Raw genomic sequence first — 17,771 nt, 5'->3', positions numbered from 1 at the left:
TTTTCCTCATTAGTGTCCTCAGAAATTATATCCCCTTTTCCTGTGTCACCAGACTCCTAGCCTCATCTCTTATTCCTCCTCCTCCTGAATCTTACTCTCTCACTACATTCAACTGTCTCCTTCTGGAAATTTGGGCACGTACTTCAGTTTTCCCCGCCCTTCTCCTTCCTGTGATGAACTTCTAGTCCTCCTTCAAGTCCCAGATTTGGCCTCCAACCTAAATCCCCAACTCCGAGTTTGGTGCTTCTTTCATGTGCTCCCATAGAACTTAGGAGGCCAAACTATGATTGCTAATTTGTTTGTAGCCTTCATCATACTTATAGCTTCTGTGGGGCAGAATTATCTGTTTGATTCACTTTACATCTCTAATGCTTAGCAAAGTTCCTGGAATATTGAATAGATATACAAACACTGGTTGACCTGAATTAAAACCAATAAAGTAATTTTTAAACAAAAATATATTAATAAGCCATAAAAACAAATGGAAGTCTGATAAATGCTACAACATGGATAAACCCTGACAATACTGTGATAAGTGAAACAAGCCAGCCACCAAAGGACAAAGCTATATGATTCCACTTGCAAAAATGAGCAAAGTCATAAAGACACATGGTAGGTTAGAAGTTCACAGGGGCAGAGGAAAGAGGGGAATAAGCATTATTACTTATTAGGTACTGTTTCTTTCTGTGATGATGAAAAAGCTTTGAAAACACACAGTGGTGATGGCTGCATAACACTGTGAATGCCGTTAATGCACCTTAACGAATGGTACACTTAAAAATGGTTTAAATGGCAAGTTTTTAAGTTGTTTGCATTTTACTACAATATTTTACTACAATAAAAGAATACATTAGTAAACTTCACATTATAAGCAATACAATAAAAACAGAAACCATATATTACATAAAAAGCAGAGCTTCTTTAGTCATCTACATATCAAATATCATGAACCAGGTTTACCACAACAATATCAGAGGGGAAAGAGTTATAAAACTTTTATTAAGCCCACCTCTTGTCACCTTAGAAGTAAGAGAAGTGAAGTTTAAAAAGCATTTTTTTTTTCATTTGCTATACATTTACACCAAATTAAAGCATTTCCGGAAGAGGGGTTGGGAGTATGAATATAAGGCAGAAAGATTCTCTATCTATTCATATTTAACATTTTTAATTCTCCAAAGTTCAGTTACAATACAGACCTCCTTGTACTAAAAAACAAGAGTGTATTTAATGCTTACAATTGTATCAAAACAAAGTCAGTACAGGAAGAGAAAAAAAGAGTGGGATGGAAAGAGACAAAAAGAGATTAAAACCACTTTATTACCTGGAGATACCTCCTCCTTCTGTCTCACAGTGTGGTCTTTCGTGAACTTCACTCTCTGATGAGCTCTGATGCAGGTCTTGCAGAGCCACTCAACACATTCTACACAAAACCCATTAGCTTCTGCATTGTCCTCACAGCTTGTACACACCTAGTAAGAGAAACAAGTCACGTTAAGTTTTAAGAAAAAGGAAAAGGTGGTCAAACAATTAGTCATATAAAAATGATATACAAATCATACTTGCTCTATCACAGTTATCTTAACAGTGTGTATAAATTTAAACTGACATGTTTTAAATTATAAGCATATGAAATGGAAATATGGCATTGTTCTTTACTCAATATATCAAATACTCCAGGCACAATGCTAAGTGCTGAGGATTAACAATGTGGAAATGCAAACGTGGTTCCTGCTCTTAGGATACCATGAGTCTCATAGACAGACAGGAGTGTGGGTTCAAATCCCCATTCCACACTTATTAGCTAGGTAGTCTTGGGCAGGTTACTTAGAATGCTCATCTTTAAAGTGAGGTTAGTAACAGATTTTGTTGAGTAGTGCTGAGATGAAATGTGAGGCACACAAACATTATTGGAAGAATTACACCAATACGTAATTACAGACTGAGAAGTGCTATAAAGGAAAGGTATGAGAAGCTATAAAAGCACACAATAGGGGAAACTGATCTCATTTTAATGGGGCTGGAGTATTGGAGAAAGCAGAGATTACCCAGGCAAGGCTTTCTCTAAGGAGATCACATTAATACTAAGATATGAAAGTTGAGTCATCAATTACTGATGAAAAGACTTCTAGGCAGAGAGAACGCCATGTACAAAAGCCTCTGGCAAGAAGAGTACAGCAGGTTCAAAGAACTGACAGAAAGTATGACTGAAGTGCAGAGATCAAGGGAAGACTGGCAAGAGAAGCAGCTAGGGACAAGGCAGGCAGAGGGGCCGGATCAAGCATGATCACATGGCCATTTGGGTCCTTGTCTGAAGAAGTCTTCTAAAAGCTTTTTAGTAAGTGACATGGCCAGACTTGCCGTTTTAAAAATCACTGTCACTGTAATACAGAGAACAGATTATAAAAGGGGCAAGTACTTTCTGCAGAGACAAGAGGTTTTTTTCAGTGGTTTAGGTGGAAGTGGGAATGAATGAGGAAGACTGATGGTAAAACTGGTTCAGAGGATGCCCTGGATATGGGAGGTGAAGGAGGGACAGCTCCTCTGTTGCCAGTTTGTGTAACTGTGCAGAGGGTAGCACTCTTCTCTGAGAAAAGATATTAAAGTTACATGTAAGCAGTCCCCATGTTATCTTCCATAGCTGGGGGAAAAAAAAATACCCCTCAGTTAGCACTTTATGGTAGCCAAATTCCAAATACCTACATAATATTTTCATTAATTCAAACACTGCCTTTTCTCAGCTCTTATCAGCTAATGTTTCTAACATTACTGACTCCTACTTCCTACTTCAGATTCCTTGATACCTCCAGATCCTCTTATCTCCCTGACTGCTCTCTGGAACCCACCCCCACTCCTCCTCCTCCAATTCTGTACATTTTTGTTAGATCTGGGGATTGTCTCGTCCATAATCCCTTAGCTTCAACTATCTTGTCTTTAAGATATCACCTAAAATTTAATCTCCACACTATGCTACAAGAAAGAATAAAGTATCTATAGTATATGAAGTAAAATGAAAAAGGAAAGTGGACAAGCATATCATGCTACTGCTCTTCTAAGAAAGATGGTGATGGGTGAAGTAACATTTGCTAATATTTCTTAAATAAAATAAAATTACTTAAAATTATACACAAAATACTTTAAATGAAAGAATAAAGGAAATTAAATGGTTACCTATAGGATAGAGAAGAAATAAGGTATATGGGTAGATTAAACAGCGATAGAAGTTCAAGTTCTCTCAACACACCGTGTTTTATGGATTTTACTTTAGAACTATAGGAATGTTTTATATGTAGTCCTACAAATTTAAATAAAAAAAGTTAAATCCCTAAAAACCAAAAGCAAATGAAACAAATGAATCTATCAAGTGGGTGGCTTAACGTCAGAGAATTATTTATTTCAAGTAGCTTCAAAATATTACAGTGCATGTTAACTGGAATTTAAATAAAAACTTGGAAAAAACTGTGATTTGATTGACTATCTCCAGTGCATACATGCAGTGATTGCTGTCTTCCTTGCTTTCTATTTTGACAGAAACAGCACTATAATTTCTACTTTCAGTCCCAACTCTATTCTTCCATACTCTTACTCTGCAAACCGTATTTATGCTTTATGACCTGGTTCCACATTAGATTCTAACAACAGATGGTGCTGGAGGGAGACTGCAATGCCAGAGGGAATAAGGAACTTTATCTTAGTTGTCTTGCTATCTGCTTGCATTTTCTGTGAACATCATGCCAATCAATGCTACTTCACCCTGGGAGCAGCACTTAGCTCTAGTTTGCAGTTTTTCCAATCCTCATGGAATCAGCTTTGGAGATAATGACACCACAGGCCTACTCCTGCTCCTCTGAGGTCTGCGATCCCAAGGCCAAACACTCAGACACCAATATGGGACAAACAGCACTGCCTCTCTTCAGATGTTTGAGCTGATGTTCCACAGGACCCTTCCTCTAACTTTGCCTAATTTCAACCTTTTCTCTTTGTTCTCGGACCTGTGTCTTTATAGTTGCCATATGATACTTTAAGTATTTTTAACTTACCCTTTCAGTAAACAAGTTTATATCTAGTTAATTCTTAAGAATTAAGATGGCTCCTGATTATACCAAAACTGATGATATACCCTATAACGTAATTATATATATTTGGAGAAAATAAATAATTATGTCAGTGAAATTAAGAACTAAGATTTCCAATGTCAGACAAGTGAGATAAACATAAAATTAAAAAAGTAAGATCTACAAATCTAAACTGGACTTATAAATATCAATATATACTTGTGGTGTATTTGCTTTTTCCTTCTTAGACAGTTGCTGCTTGTATATTATCAACAATTAGGCACCCATTACCTCATACAGAAGCATATTTTAACTTTGGAGAGTGCACTATTGAGCCAAATGAAATCTATTTCTCTTCTTAAGGTCTTCTAGCAACTGGAATCTTAGAGATAGATGTTATATCCTCCCTCAGTAACTTCTCATGAGCGTCCAAACAGGCTTTCAGTTTGCTTAGGGGTGGAACACATCCACATTTAGTAATCACAGACTTCATCCCCTCTGCTGAATTTGAATTTTCAGCAGATCCACAACTCTCCTGATAACTGAGCAGTCTTCTTCGGTGCTGTTCAAATGACAGTCAGGGCAGGGAAGGGAAAGGGGGAGACTTCTGTGATCCTCAGCAGGGTCAAGATAGAGCCTCAAAGACTTGCTGCACTGGAGATGATCCTGGTCATCCTATGGGATGGCCCAGAAGGCATGGCTACAACCCTAATTTTTCACATACTCTGTAGCATACCAGGTCAAATTATTATCTGTTTGGTGGAAATATAACAGGAACAAAACATGACAGATGTTTGGTATCATAGAGAACAAATATCTATACACTGAATTTTTACACTATCATCTGGTGGTTCTGGCACTAGGGGGATGCAGTTTCAGGGTTTTTTGGTGTAGAGAATAGCCATTTGCTGCCTGAGCTTTTGGGGTCATTTCTCACATTTTTTGCTCCAGAAATTTGTTCACTTGGTAAACACATTTTGACCATTAATACTAAACTTGGTTGCTTTTCCGTTAAAAATATGCACCCATTACTTTTCTAAAATCCTAGACTTCTTAAAAACACTAGTTTCCTTACTAAGGTTTACTAAGGTTAATAGTTTTCTATCACCTTGTATTCTGTTTATCCCTTTCCCTGCCACTTAATAAAGATTTCAGAGATTCTATTATAATAATAATTCCATGTGAGGTTGATGAGCTGCTGCTTCTTTTTTTTTTTTTTTTTTTTTTTTAAGATTTTACTTATTTGACAGAGAGAGAAAGACAGAGAAAGCATGAGCAAGCAGGGGGAGTGGCAGGCAGAGGGAGAGGGAAAAGCAGGGTCCCCGCAGAGTAGGGGCAGCCCAATATAGGACTCGATCCTAGGACTCTAGGATCATGACCTGAGCTGAAGGCAGTCACTTAACCAACTGAGCCACCCAGATACCTGGCTGATGAGCTTCTTAATAAAAAGATGCCTTAGAGAGCAATCTTGCCTGTGCCCCAAGAGACACTATGTGGCCTAAATTCAAGACCAAGACAGATGGACTTGTTTATTCTTTTTTATTCAAGTGTAATTAACATAGTGTTATATTAGTTTCAGGTGTATAATTTTAGGATTTGAAAATTCTACATATCACGCAGTGTTCAACACAGTAAGTGTAGTTACTCTCTTTTTTCAGTAAAAAGTGTTTGCTAAATCATTCTCCTGCAAGGCCTAGAAAAATGACCAACCCAATGGTGATGAGTATCCCCACACGTATACTGTGGTCTCCAGATATCATATCCGACCAAAAGGAACCAAAGCATCTAACCATACGTCAAAACAGAAAGCAGGAGAGACAGCAGTGATGACTGCGATTGTATGAGAATGACTCAGGAATCAATGTGAGGCTCCTGTTGCCAAGATGGCACAAGTGGAGCATCAATAACAACAATCACTGTAACACATTTTATGTTAAAAATCCATGAATTTGGGGCGCCTAGGTGGCTCAGTGGGTTAAGCCTCTGCCTTCAGCTCAGGTTATGATCTCAGGGTTCGAGCCCTGCATCGGGCTCTCTGCTCGGCAGGAAGCCTGCTTCCTCCTCTCTATCTGCCTGCCTCTCTGCCTACTTCTGATCTCTCTGTCGGAAAAAAAAAAAAAAATCCATGAATTCATGACACACACAACACTCATTAGTCAACCTCTGAAGAATGCTAAGAAACTAAGTTACTACTCTAAAATTTAGCAACTAAAGGAAAAAGAATCAAGTGTTTAACCTACCTTTCCTTTATAACAAAGAATAATGAAGAAGCCTTCTTTTTCTCTTCCAGTTAAGAAATATAGGGGCATGACAGAATGAGACTGTCATAATTTTCCAAGGCTGTAATGTAATATGGGAGCATGGCAATGGTCATTAATGGCCACTGACATCAGGAAAAAGAAAGACAACCAAACTCCTATGCCACAACACAGACATACGGATCAAAGTATTCTCTCACCCAGTGGAACATGAAACTAAACCAGCCTCTACATTTTTACTGCCAACGTACACAAAATACAGGAGACAGAGAAGTATGTTAAACGACTTTACAAAGATGGCCAGCAAAAGGCAGAATAAGGCTAACTATATAGGACTAACACCCAGTTTATCTATCAAATATGTTGAAAAGGGAGGAAAAAGAAAGCCAATGAAGTAAAGGGATAATTTGAGGTTAATTAAAAGATAGGGTTGAGACAAATCAACCAAATGCACTGTGTAGGCCTTACCGGATCCTTACAAAAACAAACCACTGCTTTAAAAAAAGAAACCACAATTAGAGCACTATCACTGGATGTTTGATGATATTAAGGAATTACTGTAAATTTCTTTTACATATGAAAATATGGTGGCTACATTTATAAAAAAATATTTTTCTATAGAAGTACTGAAAGATTTATGGATTAGATAATATAATGCCTGGGAATAACTTCAACTTAATATAGTGTGTGTCTGTGGGGGGGGGGGGGGAAGTGTCAGGTTAAACATAAAACGAGTTTACAACTATTAAGCGAGGTAATGTATACGGGAGTCCGTTATATGAAACCGTCCCTTCTCTTGTAATGCTTAAACTTACCTGTAATGAGAGTTTTTAAAACTTTTATCTTCGGCTATAAACCATCCTGAGTTCCAGTTTGAATATAGGTGACATTACTTTAATCTTATAGGTAAACTCAATCATATTCAAAACCAATTCTCTATCTACTTTGCTACCTCCTTTCTCTCTGTGATAAGCACCAACATCCTGTTAGTGAGGTCCCTCTCACCTCCACACCCAAGCAGGTATATCAAACCCTCCCCTCTCCTTATTGCTACCAGGCTAGTTCAACTCAACTCTCAGTACATCTTTTTTTTTTTTTTTTAAGATTTTATCTATTTATTTGACAGAGAGAGAGAGTTAGGCAGAGAGTAGGCAGGCAGAGAGAGAGAGGGAAGCAGGCTCCCTGCCGAGCAGAGAGCGGGGGCTCGATCCCAGGACCTTGAGATCATGACCCGAGTAGAAGGCAGAGGCTTAACCCACTGAGCTACCCAGGTGCCCCTCTCATTACCTCTTGCCTAGTGCTTCCTTCATCCCCCATTATCACCTCTCTTGTCTTCATTCCCAAATATACCTCCACTACCCTATTCCTCAACCATGTTTAACAACTTTCCTATCCTCACTTACCTAAAATGAAGATGTCAATTTGGACTATCTCTAGTTTAATTTATAACTTCTTCCTATTATGTTTTGTGGAAAAAACAGAGTAAACTTACCAAAACTGATTATACAGAGGCATAAAGCAGCCTCTTAAATTTGTCCTTTAGATTAGAATCCCTTCAATACTCATCTCTTATCACCATCAATTCATATAGGATCTTAACTCCATCATGTTAATTATTTATGCTGCTTTGCTTTTGAATTTTCTGGATTGAGCATTCAGATGCACTGCTAGAGTTCATCTGATGAAGTATAACGAGTGATATGACTAACAAAGTATATCTAGTATAAATATAATCACATACAAAGCAAAGTGACCTGACACTCTAGAAGACAAAAAAAATCACTGGTATTCACAGGGGAACTTTCAGAGGTGTTAAGTACTTGACACTGTAGCTCACATAAATAATTACGTTTTCATGCTTTAAAACCAGTTTCACAACTAGAAAGTTTATTCCCTGCACCAAGCCCTGTTTTGACCTCTGATGAACTGTGGATATTTTTGAAACAAAAGCAGTATTTAAAAAAAAATTTTTTTTTGAGGGAGAGAGCAAGCAAACCCATGTGTGCATAATGGAAGGGGTTAAGGGCAGATGGAGAGGGAGAGAGAGAGAATCCCAAGCAGCCTCCCTGCCCAGACGGGGCTCAATCACACAACCCTGAGATCATGACCTGAGCCATAAAAAAGAGATGTCTGCCTAACCAGCTGAGCTACCCAGGTGTCCCCCAAAAGGGATATTTTAGTTAGTAATGGCTATATTCATTTTAAGTGAACCCTAAATTCCCTCAGTTCCCTTATGAAAAAAAAAGTTGAAAATGAAAAGTACAGAAACTTAGCTATGTGATTCCTGAACTGTCCTAAACATTACCTTTTCGATTTTTACATGTTAGGTTAATAAACACTTTTTTCCACTGTCAGATTCTGTTCCTTCACAGATATTATATTCCAACTTTAAGGAAATGCCTAGAAAAATCATCAATGAATCATGATTCAAAAGTACACTAATACACTACACTGTAGTGTACACTACAGAATTAAATCATAGCTCACCTCCACCAGAGTACTATAATTCACCCACGAGCAACTGGATATTTAGATTTAAAGGGGCAATAGAAATGTTCTACATGTGGGTTATGGAAATGCCGGGGCGGGGGGGGGGGGCACCATTGAGTCTCTAAATCCAACACCCTGGACAATATTACCAAATGAGCCTTTCAAAGAAATACCACACAGAAAAGAAGACATTCTTAAAATGTAGAAACCATACTGATCACAGACATGTAATTTTTCATATGTATCATTATAGAGTTCATCATTAAAACAGAAAAAAATGAAAAAGGTGGGGCTTGAAATAAGAAAAATCTGTCAATACACAGTAAAGTTACAAAAAAAATGAGATACTGTCAAATATAGAATAATGGTTTTCTCTCTGAAGGGATAGGGAAGATGGGGGTACAAACAAGGCTTCTGAATTGGCACTGTTTTACTCATTAAGATGAATTATTCATTACTCTATTACCTTTTAAAATATTACATAATTTGACAGACATAATGGTCAATGTCAGACACCTTTTATTTTAGAGACCTTCAACAAATCCAGGCCGCCTCATTAAGAGGAAGCAAAATGTTTAAGACTTAATTAGTACACTTACCTGATTAGACTTTTCTACTGTACTGCTGGGAACCTCAGTAGTGTCCTTCACAAAAAAATTATCTATGATGTGTCTCTCTGCACATTCTTGGCTGCAAACTGGACATCGAATGACTCCAACTGGGGAAAACAAAATTGCGTTCTAAGTTTTTTTGGTTTGCATAGCATAATGATTTGACTGATTGTATATAACTGCAAAATGACCACCACACTAAGTTTCATTAACATCTGTCACCATGCACAGTTACAAAAGATTTCTTCTTGTGGTAAGAATTTTCAAGATCCCCTCTTCTAGTTACTTTCAAATATGCAATACAGCATAAAGTACAGTCACCAGGCTGTGCATTACAACCTAATGATTTACTCATTTTATAACTGGAAATCTGTACCTTTTGACCCTCTTCATTCTTTCACCCACCAATGACCCTTTACACCTCAGGCAACCACCAATTTGTTCTCTATACCAATGAGCTCTCATCCCAAGTTTTAATACAAATATGCTAAACACCAAGCAAGCACATCTCATTCAAACTGTAACTGGGTTCTTTTACAATGTCCACTTTCTTCAAAGTCATATCTATTATTACATAACACAAAGCAATCCAGTTTATATATATATATTATATGTACGCATGTATGTACACATATAGATATATCCCACACCTAGTTTATTTAATAATGAATACAAGTTCATTATTTTATTTTATTTTATTTTTTAAAGATTTTATTTATTTATTTGAGAGAGAATGAGTGAGAGAGAGCATGAGAGAGGAGAAGGTCAGAGGGAGAAGCAGACTCCCCAAGGTGCTGGGAGCCGGATGCGGGACTCGATCCTGGAAGTCCGGGACCATGACCTGAGCCGAAGGCAGTCACTCAACCAACAAGTTCATTATTTTAAATGAGATACCCCTCTAATAACCCCATGGGCTGCTCTTTTATCGGTTAGCAACTCCCCTTGGCAGTGGTTTTCAAAATCTCGTGTGGAGTTTTTAAAAAAGAGACTTCCAGTTTTCTTTGGACCTACAGAATCAGGATTTCTGAAAGGGGAGTACAAACCTACTTGTTTTGCCTAAAATCTCCATGTGAGATTAAGAAACACTATTGTGTTTCCTTTAACAAGGGCAAATATGTGTCTTGGGGGGGAGAATAATCTTTCATAGTGCTTGGTAAAACAGTAATAACTAATTAATGAATTAAAATCTAAATTGATTAAAATTTTAAAAATCTAATATTCACTTGATGCTGTAATTTCTACCAAGGAGACTGTGATAAGGTTCCCAGGTACATTTTTTTGTAAAATGAAATGCATAAGAATGAATATAAAGTAATCCAAAGGTCAATTTCATTTGTATATACAAGCAAAAACAAATTTTTTAAATTAAAGAACCCATTTTACAACAATAACAAAAATATACCAAGTACTCGGAAATAATTGTTTTAAATATATAAGGTCACTGTGGAGAAAAATGTTAAGTTGTATTTAGAAATATTAAAATATATTTAAGTAAAGAAAAACCATATTCACGATGGTAAAAGATACCAATTCTCCCCAAATGCATCTATAGATTCAATGCAATTTTAATAATCCTAACAGGAATTTCAACAAGCTGGGGGGGATATGCCTACCAAGTAAAGGACTTATTCTAAAGCTATGGTAATTAAAATGGTGTAAAATTTATGTAAGGGTAAAGAAACTGGAACAGAATACACATACACAATACCAGAAACAGGCTCATATGTAAGTACATTTTATACAGGATAGATGTGGCACTGGGGATCAATGCGAAAAGGGATGAACTTTTCAGGGTGCTATAGTTCTCCAAAGTGGGAGGGGGATGAATTAGATCACTACCCAACTAAAAACAACAGTTCTTTCAAAAGATTAAGAATATTGTAACTTTCCAAGGAAATATTAGAGAACATCTGTGTAATCTTAGAGCGGGAATAAATTTCTAAAGAAACAAAAACCAAGAGATTAAGGGAAAGATGAATGAATTTGATTTCATTTACGATCAGAACTACAGCTAGTCAAAAGATTACCATGAAGAAAGTGACAAGACAAGGCCCAAACTGGGAAAGATATACCTAATATGTGCTACTAACAACGAATTAGTAACAAAAATCTGCAAAGCATGTGACAAAGCATTTCATGAAAGAGTAAGATTGAATAAACATATTTTTCCTTATTCCTCTAGAAAAATACAGCTAAAACCTCTAGGTGTTCTATATAAAACAATCATAAGAAGACTGAAAGAGAGGGAAGGCAGCAGACTAGCTAGAGTCCTCAGGACCCGAGGAGCGACACAGTGATGAGTTCACTGGATTTTCTTTTAGCCTCATATATTCCAAAGTAGGCAGTCATGAAATCACCATCCTATGTACATCAACAGGTATAAACAAACAAACAAAAAAATCCCACAGAAACCTGCTCTCTTTATCCAAAGGACCAGGAAATGGGCAGCTCACCAAGACAAAACTTTCAGACAATAACTGCTCTACTCCAGCCAAACACAAAAGATAAAATTGTGCTCCTTTTCCCACCAGCAAAGGTCCAGTAGGAAGCCTAGACTTCCACCCTGGCCAAGTAGAAACCAAGTACCCCCAACCACACACTGCTGTGTTTGTCTGAGAAGACTGGTAGGGAGCTGTGGCTTTCATCCTTACTGGGCGCTAATTTGGCCCCCTGCAGTATTAGTGGAGATCATGGGAAAAGCCTGAATTTTACCCCTCCAGGACAGTAATGCGGTACTCCTCTACCTCTGTGCTGGGCTGGCGTTAGAAAAAGATTAGTGGATACTCAGAACTTTAACTACTGCCTACCAGTAACCTCTGTCCCCACTCCTTACATAGGTCAATGAAGAACAATGGGAAGTGCTGAACAGACACCAATGCCCCTATTACCAAGGGAGGTTTCAAGATGTAACAAGAGACTTCAACACCATCCACCAGTAGTAAGGAGGAGGCCCTCCCCTTCCAGATGTTAAGGGAGGCAGCATAAGAAACATGGACTATTCAATTTCAATCTTACAGGAGAGAGAAAATAAATATACGAGCAGAGATTAATGGAATTGATAACTGAAGTCAATCAAACAAAAAGCTGGTTATTTGAAAAGGCCAATAAAGTTAACAAACCTTCAGCAAGACTGAAGATGGCAAAGGAGAAGACACAATTTACCAAAGAATAAAAAAAGGGAATAGCACTACAGATGATGCAGGTATCGAAAGGATAATAGAGGAATACTAACACTAGTCACAGAAATTTAACAATGTAAGTAAAACAAATTACTCAAAAAGTACAAACTACTATAACTTACCTAGTATGAGATAATTTGAAAAGCCATTTGGAAATTGGCTCTGAACAAACCGAAACACTTAGGTGTAAACCTAGCAAAACATGTATTGAACTTATATGCTGAAAACTATAAAATGCTGATGAGAACAAACAAAAATCATCTAAATAAATGGAGAGACACAGAGCGTTCATGGATAGTGATAATTAGTGTAGTAAAGATGCCAATTCTCCTTAATGTGAGCTGTGGTATTTACACAATTCTTAATATCCCAGCAACATTTTTTTGTAGATATAGACAAGATTTTTAAATTTATATAGAAAAGCAAATGTATAATAGTAGCTAAGTCAATACTGAAAACAAGAAAGAGGAACTATTCTATCTAATTTCAAGATATTACATAGCTACTATTAATCAAGAAAGTCTGTTACTGGTCAAGGGGTAGACAAAGATGAATAAAACAGGACGACTGAAATAGATCCACACAAGTAGGGCCAATTCATTTTTGACAGATGTGTAAAAGCATCTTAGCACTCAAAGTACAAAATGCTAATGAGAGATATACTATGTTCATGGGTTCGAAGATTCACTGCAGTAAAGATGTCAATTCTCTCCAAACTGACCTACAGACCAGTATATTCCTATCAAAATCCTAAGCAAGTAAGTATATACTTTTTAAGTATAGACAATGTTATTCCAATATTTTTTTTTTTAAAGATTTTATTTATTTATTTGACAGAGGTCACAAGTAGGGAGAAAGGCAGGCAGAGAGAGAGGGGAAAGCAGGCTCCCCGCTGAGCAGAAAGCCCGACGCGGGGCTTGATCTCAGGACCCTGAGATCATGACCTGAGCCGAAGACAGAGGCTTAACCCACTGAGCCACTCAGGCGCCCCTGTTATTCCAATATTTATGTGGAAAAGGAAAGGAACTAGAAGAGCACAGATCTGAGAAACGATTCATATCTACCATATATAAAGAACCCTCAAACCTCAACAATGAAAACAACAAACATCCCATTAGAAAATGGGAAAAACACATGAAGAGTAAAAAAGCTAATTTCAAAAGGCCACTTATGAATGATTCCATTTACATAATATTCTCAAAATAAGATTGTAGAGATGGAAAATAGATTAGTGCTTTGCCTGAATTTAGGGATGGAGTATGGGGAAAGGAAAGGGTAGATATGACTACAAAAAGAGAGCTTTGGTGATGATGGAATAAAACAAGAACACTAGTATCTTGATTGTGATGATGGATATATGAATCTACACATGTGATAAAATGGCAAAGAACTATAGGCACTATTTTATCAGTGCTAATTTTCTTGTTTTGATTTGTACTAGTTACAGAAGATGTAATCATTGGGAAAAACTGGGTACCTTAGATCTCTCTGTAAATTCCCATCAATCTATTTTTATTTATTTCAAAATATAAAGTAAAAAACAAAACAGAACAAAAACACCCTAAAATGAACTAACATTTCTTCAGTGTTCTCCTTATATGCACTGCATTAACCTCATAAAGATGAGGAAACAGATCAGAAACTCCAGGTAATCTGATCAAGGTCACACAGTACTGGAATTATGATTTGAACCCTTGGCTGACTGACCCAAGTGCAGGCTCTGTACTGCTACACTTTACAAATATGTTCAGAAAACCATGGGTTAAAAGATCATGTCACTTTGATAGATAGGGTATTAGTCCATGAATTAATCCCTGGCACAGTGCTAAGTATTTGGTATATGATAAACTCCTTTAATAATACACTTATCATATGATTCACAATTCCAACATTGAGAAACTCATACTTCAGCGTGAGAAGGTGTGTTCAAGAATGTTCATCACAGCATTTTTTTTTAAATTTATTTATTTAACAGAGAGAGAGAGAGAGAGATTACAAGTAGGCAGAGCAGCAGGCAGAGAGGGGAGGAAGCAGGCTCCCTGCCGAGCAGAGAGGCCGATACGGGGCTTGATCCCAGGACCCTGAGATCATGACCTGAGCCGAAGGCAGAGGCTTAACCCACTGAGCCACCCAGGTGCCCCGATCACAGCATTTCTTAAAAAAGCTCACAACTGGAAACAATCCAAATGTCCATCAACAGTAGAAACAAAATACTGTGATATACTTGAATAATAAAATGCTTTACAGCAATGAAATCAATCCACTTAACCTACAGATATCAACATGACTAAATCCCAAAAAATACTATGTTGAGTGAAGAAAGGAAGTCCTAGAAGAATATTGACCATTTAAGTTCAAAAATCCAAATACAATCCAAATAAAAGATTAAATAGGAAAGCAGACGTAGATAATTAACTATAAAGAAAAGCCAAGGGAGTGATTAGCACACAAGTTGGAGAGTGGCTAGGCGTAGGAAAGAGGAAAGAAGCAGCAGCTCCTCTCCAGTACTAACTTCAAACCATCCATTGTTCCTGAACTAAACTGTTTCCAAGGCCTAAAAGCAAGGGGAGATGAATGGGTGCAAATGAGACCAGAGGCCCAGTGAAAGACCTGCTGGCTTTTGTCATATCTCTCTTCTAACTCTAGTTACTAGATGTTTAGTAATCCTCAGAGCAAACCAGTTCTAGCAAATCAATAAATATAATCCCCATCTTACAGATCAGAAAACTGACCACCATCACTTGCCCAGGGTCATAAAACTATTAAGTGGCAAATGTCGGATTTGAATCCTGCCTAATGACACATCTTGTACACATTCTACATGGAACTCATTTAAATAAAAAGAGATAGAATATGGAGTTTAAAACAATACAGAACTAGGTTGTTCCTTTTATTGATTGCTCTATAACCCTTAAATGCTTTTGAGCTTCTATTTCCTCTTCTGTAAAACAACAGTAAATGATAATGGTGACCATACTGAGAGTCTGCTGCGTTCCAGTTATTGTGCTAAGTTCTTCACACTCATTAGAACAAATATGAGGCAGGACTGTAATAAGGATTATATGCATAAATGTATAAAAAGGGCCTATTGATGTCAGGCTGATAAACCTGTGCATTACAAACTTTGTGCCTTCCAACTAAAATCAGGCACTAAGGGATTCCTTCTGAAAGGATCAGCATGACCTCATTTGTCTGATTCCCTCAAACTATGCTCTACTAATGCTATATATGATTTCAGAGCCATAAATGCACCTCTACCTAAAAGTAACAACAGGAAAACAAATACACAAATAAAAGTAACAATGGGGACTAAATGTTGGGTGTATCTGAAATTTGTGTCTCTACCCAAACTTCATTTTAAGCTCACAATTTATGAGTATAAGAAAAACCAGACATTGCATATCATATAGTAAACCGCTGACACCTATATGAAGAAAGAGATTCTTTTGACACACTATTCTGGGAAGACTAGGAATACTGTGAAAACAATTCAACTCCCATTTTTTGAATGGGAAAAGTTGAAATCCAAAAGACAAGCAGGAAGTCAACTTTATAATTAAAGACAAAGAGTAAAACAAATGGATCTCATAAATGCTATAAATTGCTTCTCTTAGCTGATACTGAAAGAATATGGAGAATGTCCTGGGAAGAAGCTAAACAAGGAAATCACCTATTTATTGAAATAATACTTCAGTATTATATTTTTCTGCATTTTAAAGGAAAAGGACTTTATTGAAGTTATATGTCCATTATCTGTCTAAATGTAAATTTCTGTTTGTTAAATGAAATCATGAAACATGGATAACTAAAAGGTTATAAAACAGGAGTCACAGGATTATAAACTTATGAAATTATACACTTATAAAAGCACGTGGAATTAAAATGAACCTACTGGTATTATTCTTTTTTCTACAAATTAAATGTTTACAGCTTTTGGGTTCTGAGACATGAATATTATCTGCTATCTCCTTTTTGTGAAGTTTTAGTTTCTAAACCTAAAGCATAATGCAGAGCTTCTGTTTTGACATTAAGTACCAAGAATGACTGGCAACTCTGACTACTCATCTCCACAAAAGAGACATATGTGGATTTAAAGTCTCTTATTAAACACTGTAGATCAGAGACACAAGTGAATTGAATGATAGGACCATGCAATGGATCACCACCAATCAGGAATCTATAGTTCAACATTCACTGAAGTTTTAAAAAGTAGAGGATCTAGGAACGCCTGGGTGGCTCAGTGGGTTAAGCCTCTGCCTTCGGCTCAGGTCATGATCCCAGGGTCCTGGGATTGAGTCCCGCATCGGACTCCTTGCTCAGTGGGGAGCCTGCTTCTCTCTCTGCCTCTTCTTGCCACTTTGCCCGCTTGTGCGCTCTATTTTTCTAATCTATTTTTTTAAACTTTTTAAAAAAGATTTTATGTATTTATTTGACAGACAGAGATCACAAGTAGGCAGAGAGGCAGGCAGAGAGAGAGGAAGGGAAGCAGGCTCCCCTCTGAGCAGAGAGCCCGATGCGGGGCTCGATCCTAGGACCCTGGGATCATGACCTGAGCCGAAGGCAGAGGCCCAACGCACTGAGCCACCCAGGCGCCCCTAAATAAAAATCTATTAAAAAAAAAAAAAAAGTAGAGGATCTATACATTACAAAATAATGCTCTGTCCGTGGTGCTACCAATACCACCGATGGCTTCCTACTTAAGCATACATACACATGTATGTAACAAAAGACCTTATTAAATACTACCTACAAGAAACCCAATTAAATACATACATAGTTTAAAAAAAAATCAAAGGACAGAAACAGATACATATTAACGATAAGCCTATAAAATCTGGAGGACTTTATAATAATATCAGAGTACACAACTGAACAAGAACCATTAACAGATACAATTTGGGGACAATGTGTAATAATATACAGGTCAATTCCTTACAAAGACAGTATAAATCCTAAATGCACAGGCATTTAATTAACAGAGGTTCATAACACAATGTAAAAACTGATACAGCTGAAAAGAAAAACTGACAAATCCACATGATAGAGGTTTCAACTTTCCTCTGAGACAAGTAAGACGTAGACTTAGAAAGATATAAAAGACTTGAACAAAAGAATCAAATAACTTGATGTAATTGATGTTTAAAGAATACCCAACATTAGCAGAATATATATTCTTCAAGT

At 37.1% G+C, this 17,771-nt stretch overlaps 1 protein-coding gene across 2 annotated transcripts in view; it reads right to left on the bottom strand.

Annotated features, from left to right (window-relative positions):
* The window catches only part of TRIM24 (tripartite motif containing 24), a 94,083-nt gene that overhangs the window by 47,747 nt on the left and 28,565 nt on the right, over window positions 1–17,771 (bottom strand). For both annotated transcript variants that reach the window (XM_080818771.1, XM_080818772.1), the window contains exons 2-3: window positions 9,400–9,518; window positions 1,322–1,469 (exon numbers count right to left, since the gene is read on the bottom strand). In XM_080818771.1, coding sequence (XP_080674897.1) covers window positions 1,322–1,469; window positions 9,400–9,518 — 267 coding nt within the window. The remainder of the gene's footprint in view (window positions 1–1,321; window positions 1,470–9,399; window positions 9,519–17,771) is intronic.

The sequence above is a fragment of the Martes martes genome (assembly GCF_963455335.1).
Source record: "Martes martes genome assembly, chromosome: 11".
Lineage (NCBI taxonomy): Eukaryota > Metazoa > Chordata > Mammalia > Carnivora > Mustelidae > Martes > Martes martes.
This window is presented reverse-complemented; position numbering and strand designations above follow the sequence as displayed.